Source organism: Vollenhovia emeryi, unplaced genomic scaffold (genome assembly GCF_000949405.1).
Source record: "Vollenhovia emeryi isolate VEMERY1.0 unplaced genomic scaffold, V.emery_V1.0 DF939144.1, whole genome shotgun sequence".
Lineage (NCBI taxonomy): Eukaryota > Metazoa > Arthropoda > Insecta > Hymenoptera > Formicidae > Vollenhovia > Vollenhovia emeryi.
In genome coordinates this window covers 332,506-340,037 of record NW_011967222.1, presented here as the reverse complement: position 1 = coordinate 340,037, position 7,532 = coordinate 332,506, and the positions used below count along the sequence as shown (strand labels likewise).

Genomic DNA, 7,532 nt, shown 5'->3' with positions numbered 1-7,532 from the left:
TTATGCGGCATTTTCATCGATGCCTCAAGCCGGTTCTGCATTGGTAACGTTCAGCGGAAAAAGTTGCTTTTTCCGACTGTTGTAAAAATTTGAATATGATTGGCGTACGCCTTTAATTATGGCAGAATCTAAGAACATACTCCAATCAAATTTACGAATTTTAGGGCCACTTTAAAGCCTCCGCTACAATGATTCTCGGTTCTGTCTACAATGGTCGTAGTCGTAGTCGCTCGATAAGAATTGACCAATCGCAGTCGATTATTCTTACGACTACGACCATTGTAGACAGAACCGATCAGAATCATTGGCCGCGTTCAGCAGACACAACTGTTGAGCGAGCGCTCAGTATGATTGGTTAATATTTTTAGATCTAGCCAATCATATTAAGAAATCATTGAGCGCTCACTCAACAATTGTGCCTGCTGAACGTGGCTATTGGTCGCATTTTCTCTTCAAACGCGTGATATTCATCTCGACGAATCACCGTAGAAATCAACGATACGACTATGGATCGCGACAATTACTTAAACGCGATTGATAAATGTTAACATCTCTCGTACGAGACGATAGAGATTCTCGTAGGAAACGATCGCGTTACGAGCGACGCGAAGACACGCGAAACGTCCGCCTTGCTCGACTCAGCCGCGCCAAATGACTTGACTGTTTTCGACCGAAGTGTTCGCGATGCTACGTCATTTCGTGGAACCCGGCGCGCGGCTTTCGACCGAATGTTTACGGCGCTCGGCGAAAAAAAGGTCACGCGGCGACAATTGAACGAGTCTGTTATGCCCGCGCCGTTCCGCACATCGTGTTATTCTTTTATGACGTTTGCGACAAATACAGGAAGAAATCGCAATCGCTCTCTGCGAACAATGTGCGTGATCGTTGAATCCCCGCGATTTGCCATATATGCTCGGTTAGCCAATAAGATACATGAGATTTATACATCCAAGAATCAAAGCGCTAGCGAACTTGAAATTATTTCTTTGTTGCGATAATTACGGATGATAATTGCCCCTTTAAACAATGCTTGTATTCGGATACGTCTCGTATCATCGCAGTGGATCTCTCGTTGCTTCGAGTATATAATTTCTGTTTCTAGGTTGAAAACGAGAAATAATACACGAAATATTGAATCGAGTGCTTTAACTAGCATGGTGATTTATTAATATCACTAGTTTATATATTTTTTACGGAATTTATAAATGAAAATACTGTGAATTTTTAATTATTTTCAGATGATTGTATCTCGATTGACCGTTAACTCAGTTGCGTTTATTGTACGTACAGTGTCGATGTTAAAATGTATAATTTTCAAGTTTTCTTTTATTAACGGAATCATATAAATCCTGGTCAGAATGCAGAACTTTGAGTCAAATTTCATTGCAATACGTTTAATTGAAGAATTAAATATCAATTAATCTTATCCGGGCTTAATTATTTAAATTAATACATCGGCAATTTCTGTTGATTAAAATTTGTACCATTGTGTGCAAATAGTAACTTCGTGCAATCGTATATTTTCCGTGTTTCCTTTTCTGTCGCGTGTGATTAATACTGAGGTGTTATACAAAATGCCACGAAGTCACGATTATCCCACGAGGTTTGGTCAATCATGCCACGAAACGTAAGTATACATCTCACATAAAATTGATTACACATAATTACGCAATATATTACGCAAATGTTTTCACGAATTGACAGTTCTAGGAGCAAAAGGTGCAGAATCACTCCAGTATCCCTTAAGAGCGTCCAAAATTTCGTCATCCAACGAAGCTGGGCAGGGGGAGATGTTTATGTTCACAAATATAAATGGTTGTAAACTCACAAGAGACCAAAAGTTGAGGACGTAAAAAATAGAAAAACTGAATGAAGACGGTACGCAAAAAAAATCGTAAAGGGATTATGATTAAAGTGACATCTTCAATTACAGTACGTATGTTCAAGAGTTTAATGAACTTGACAAAATAGATTTATTTGCCACGATGGAAAGTATTGATAAATTGGTGAAAAATATTAAGTCTCAGAATTAATTCAAAGAAACGAAAAAGTGTTAAAGATACGAAGCAATTAATACTTGATAATTATAGTAGAAATATAGATCAGGCTATAGAGTTACTGAGACATGGCAATAAAAGAAAAAAAACAAACACCATTTCTATGCCGAAAAATTCCAAAAATGTTGAAAATGATAGAAGATTTCAAATGGTTTTGAAAAAAGGATAGAAAACGCAGGTATGTCGTTAATAAATGAATCAAGAAATGGACGAAGTAAATGCCGCTAATTATTTTGAAATAATGAAAATTACGGTACGAAGTCATCACGATGCATTAGATGTAAAAAAACATAATAAAAAAATTGTGTTAATGTAGAAATGATCTGCATCTTCCAAAATTGCATAGTAATTTGTTCCAAAGAATTGTGGAAAATGCAGATAATTTAGGAAAAATAAACTACTGCGTGTATTCCTTAACGTAATGAAATAATTATTTCTAAAAATCAGATTTTATCAGTAATTACAGATGCATCTTATTACATTATATTTAACAAAATATTGTAGGCTTCACCAGGCTTCACATGCTTGCAAATTATTTCGAATGGATGGAAATTAAATCCGGGACTTAAACTTACTTTTGTTATACTTCATAAACAGCCATTGATTTTGTTCCATTTAAATATAAACTCAAATCAATGTTGACACTTTTATTCTTCCATTCTTGTATATTTATTATTCTTAAAATAAGTATCACACAAGTCTCTATTATAATATAATAACAATAAACTGTGGAGCAAAAAATAAACATGTAATACGTGCTTACATGCATGTTATACGATTCCGCGGTTTTGCGCTAACAAAACAAAACAAACTTAATTACAATACTCTTTTAAATCGACTTTATGTGTGAAAAACGATTATTATGCAGTAAAAGTAAGTAATAAGATTCGCTTTAATCCCATGAGACACATTTGCTTTTTTTTTTACCGCGTGGAAGAAAATTGATTGATTATAACAGTATAACAGTGTCACCCTGTTTTCAGTATTATACATATAATAATAATAATAATAATAATAATCACATAAAATTAAAAATTTTGAAAGCTATCTCAGAGTTAGAACAAACACATCATAAGACTAACAGTAAAAGTTATTCATCAAAGAATATAAAGGGGGAAAAAAAGAAAAGCAAAAACAGATGTGTTTCACAGCAAGAAACTTCTTTTACGTTTGTACGCCGATAAATGGACTGTGTTACATGAGTGAACAGCTTTTATTCGCTTTTCTTCTTGCATATAAAAATAACAAAGTTATAATATAACCTGTAATCACAGTCTGTATGTGGCTATAAAGGTAAATCTGAAGCCGCGGAACATTCGTCCTTTACATCGTGCTCAAGATGCACTAAAATCGCCTCTTCTTGCGTCTTGGCCAACTCCATCAGTGCCAGAGCACCCTGCCATTTCTTATTGTCCTCCTGCACCGGTAACTTATCTATGCTGTCCTCCTGTTTAGCGCAAATTATCTCCGTCCCCGTTTCCACAGGGTCTAACGTGACCGGCAGTTTGGGAACGATTTCTTTGCTGGTATTACAATTGCCAGCTAGCATCAGTACCGTCGGTCTCGTCTCGTTTTCGCTGATACGAGAGCTGGCTGACGCCTCGTGATTCGTTGTCTCACTATGAATGATCTGCTCCATGTAATCAAAGTGCAAGCACGTGGGTTCCTGAATCTTTATAGCGGATTCGTCAATACTAGTTTCAAAAATACTCTGATTATTTGACAAGCTACTTAGCGAGCTCCATTGCGGGTGGTTCAGAGGCTGCACATATACATTTCCCCCCCCTCTTTTGAGGGATTCGTCGTCATGGCTCATCACGCAGCACATTTGCGGGGCAGTGTATGAAGGCTCCAACTGCGCACTCGGGATTACTAGCCTGTTGTCCAGACTCGCTATGGGTACGTTATCCGCGGCGGAATTGTCCAAGAATGTCGGGTACCACTGGAACTCCGCCAATTCTGTGGACCCGCTCAGTACTTGTTTGCCGTCAATCTTGCGTATGGTCGTCACGTTGTTGGATCTACAGTCCTCGTTGAGATCCAGCTGTTGCTCCAAGCAAGCGTTTCGTAGTAGCCATCGTTTCTTTGGTTGTAGTCTGTCCAAGGGTTTCCTCAGCGAGGCCATCGCCAACTTGGCGCCCGATGTCTCCTCGTCCTCGGACGTTTGCAGTATCGCGCAACACGTGTCCGCCGGGTCCTCATCTTGGCTCTCCTCCTGGCTGTCCCGATTGTCTCCGCAGTGTAGCCGTTGATTCGACGAATTGCGATCGAGATTTTCTTGCTCCCCGGCTATGTCCATCATGAGGCCCTTTCTGGACTTTATCCTCTTGTGATTCTCGGCGCTGCTCTTCCACGTCTTCTTCTTCCGCTCGTTCTTCCCGGTCGGCGTGCGATCCTCTCGCTCCCTGGACATCTTGTATCGCTCCAACCATCGACTCACGTCGCACGGCAGCTCCGTGTTCTCGGACACCGGCTTCAACACAAAGTCGTCCGATCTCGTGAGATTGGCGTAAGGATGGTCAGGGCAGTGTCTATTGGCGTGAGTGAATCTCGTCTCGCAACCTGGTTCGGTGCACAGGAACGGCTTCTCTCCTGTGTGCAATCGCTGATGAGTCTTCAGCTGTCCGGATTGAGTGAAGGCCTTCGTGCACCCGGGATAGTCGCATGGGTACGGACGTTCTCCTGCGGTCGTAAAATCACTTGTCATATTTCATCAAGTTAGCATCTTGTGTATTATACGCATAAGTCAATATGAAACGGAATGTTATTTCTATACATTTGAGGAATGTTACATTTTCAAATACTTTCCCAATTACCCGTAAATTAATTACACGACACCAATTATCGGGACGTTGAAAAATGTCAAATCTCGTGACACATGGCTTCGACGTTAACGACAGGACGCGGAGAGGACTACGATCGCGCGCGTTCGGCATTTAAATCTTATCCAAACATCAAGTTTCCCCCCCGGTTTGCTCGGTACCGTTGTGAAAGAAACTGCGCGACATGCGTAGAAGGTTGATAGTATTTTCGAAAAGCTCCGTTTCGCGGCGCGCGGCAAAGACGGAAAAAGCCCCCGCCGCATCCGTTTTTGTTGTCAGTAGACAAAGGCCGCGCAACCCGGTAACAGACTCGAAGTGAATGCGCGCACAAACACACTCGGGCCCTTTCCCCCTCCCGCGACAATTAAAATTCCCACGCAGCTCTCTCTCGGCGCGCGCGGCCGCGCGGCCGCTCGTTACACGTGTGGCCGTGCCGTGATTTTCGCGCGCAATCGGCGGCGGCTCGAGGGACGCGTCGCGCCGGCATGGCACGGCACGCCAGGGCGAGCCATTTAAGTATTTAAAGCGCGGCATGATGGCCGATTGGCGGGACGCGCGAGAGCGAACGAGTAGTGGCGAGGGAGACGCGCGCGCGCGCGCGCGCGCTCACAGAAAGCCGAACCCGCGCGAGATCGTTCTCGGCGGCGAGAACGCGCTCGGCTGAATAAAGCCTTCCCGGCGAGAGAAAGCCCTTACCTGTGTGAGTGCGCAGGTGCGCCTGGAGGCTCTTCTCGCGCGGGAACACCCGGTTGCAGAAGGAACACTTGATGCTGCTCGGCGACGTGCTGCCCTGCTGCATGAGATTCGTGAGCGCGTCGGCGCGCGGCCGGCCGCGCCGGTGGCTCTCGGAACCGTTGCCGGCGGCCGACCTGCCGCCCGCGCCGCCACCGCCGCCGCTCGCGTCCAGCCCCGCGACGTGCTGCTCCCTGTACTCCGGCGACGAGCACGAGCTGCCCGGGCTCAGGTTCGCGTTGCGCGCCTCCTCGCCCCAGTTCCAGGGGTAGAACGTCGTGTCGGACATCGGGCTGCAGTCCAGCTCCCGTGACGGGCGCGACTCGCGCTTCGGCGTGTGCAGCTCCATATCGCCGACGCCGCCCGGTCGCTTTTCACCTTGTAATCGCTTGCCTCCGCGCTACTCTCACTCACGATCGAGGCGATCTCCGCGCGAGATCGTTGTCGCGTAGCGACGCGGCCACGACGACCCACCGTCGACCGAGCTCACCACGGACTGACACGCGCGACCTCTCTGCCGCCGCCGCGCGCGTGGTACGCGTGCCGCGTGCAACTGGTAAACCGCCAAAATACGTACACGAGCACGCGCGAGGATCGCCCGACATGGCCGACGCGGCGCGCGCGTGCGTGCGCATCCGCCTGGACGCGGATCCGTGCTGGACGAGATAAATACACAGCCGCGGGTGTGATCTTTATCCGCGGGCTCCCCCGATTCATCGACCTTTGATTGGTCTATAAGCAAATGCATAAGGAAATGGATCAATCAAATTCGTTATGCATATGCTTATGCACTTATGCAAAAGTGTGTGCTCCCCGCCACCGCTTTATGCGTGGTCTACAATGCGAGTCGCAGAGTCGTAGTCGTAAGAATAATCGATTGCGATTGGTCAATTTCGTCAGACACATAAGAATTGACCAATCATAGTCGACTATTCTTACTACAACTTTACGACTTCTATGTAGACGAGGCTTAAAGCCTCCGCTACAATGGTTCTCGGTTCTGTCTACAATGGTCGTAGTCGTAAGAATAATCGACTGCGATTGGTCAATTCTTATGCGTCTGACTGAATTGACCAATCGCAGTCGATTATTCTTACGACTACGACCATTGTAGACAGAACCGAGAATCATTGTAGCGGAGGCTTTAGGCTGGGTCTACATTGGACGTCGTAAGTCGTGTCGGAAGAAATTGACCAATCACAGTCTATTATTCTCTTTACGATCGAAGAATAATGAACTGTGATTGGTCAATTTCTTCCGACACGACTTACGACATCCAATGTAGACCCAGCCTAAAGCCCGTGTCACACTACGTATTGCGGATCGCGGATCGGATTGAAATTGCGGATCGCGGATCACATTTCAGCCAATCAGACGAGGCGACCTTGAACCCGATTGGTTGAATTGCGATCCGTGATCCGCAATCTCAAACCGATCCGCGATCCGCAATATGTAGTGTGACACGGGCTTAAGGCTGGGTCTACATAGGATGTAGTAAGTCGTGTCGGAAGAAATTGACCAATCACAGTTCATTATTCTCCTTACGGTCGAAGAATAATGAACTGCGATTGGTCAATTTCTTTCGACACGACTTACGACATCCAATGTAGACCCAGCCTTAGTCCCAGTCTACAATAGATGATTTAAGCCCTAAGCTTTAAGAAATTGGCCAATCACGGTCAAGTATGAGAAGAATGCGCGACTGTGATTAGTCAATTTCTTAAGGCTTAGGGCTTAAATCTCTATTGTAGACTGGGACTTACTACATCCTATTGTATACGTATAGAAGAAGTTTGCGGCAAAATCCGGATGAGTTGGTGAATCCACGTAATCCCCGCGGGGCGTCGCAGCGCCGAGCGACTTCCGGCGAGCGCGCGATTGGACGGCGCCAATCGGACAGCTCCAGTCGGTCGACGCCAAT

General features: G+C 45.4%; 1 protein-coding gene across 1 annotated transcript; it reads right to left on the bottom strand.

The window, feature by feature from the left end:
• Window positions 1-2,464: 2,464 nt before the first annotated feature.
• LOC105566464 lies at window positions 2,465-6,390 on the bottom strand. Its single transcript, XM_012020488.1, has 2 exons — window positions 5,576-6,390; window positions 2,465-4,739 (listed from the first exon to the last, which is right to left on the bottom strand). Exons 1-2 carry the CDS (start codon window positions 5,958-5,960, stop codon window positions 3,343-3,345), a joined length of 1,782 nt encoding a protein of 593 aa, XP_011875878.1. The 5' UTR covers window positions 5,961-6,390; the 3' UTR covers window positions 2,465-3,342.
• Window positions 6,391-7,532: the final 1,142 nt, after the last annotated feature.

Excerpts from the sequence above, each read along its gene's own strand:
- LOC105566464 (XM_012020488.1), bottom strand. The coding sequence starts at position 5,960 with ATGGAGCTGCACACGCCGAAGCGCGAGTCGCGCCCGTCACGGGAGCTG. Across the intron at positions 4,740-5,575 it reads GCACCTGCGCACTCACACAG|GAGAACGTCCGTACCCATGC; the intron begins GTAAGGGCTTTC and ends TTACGACCGCAG.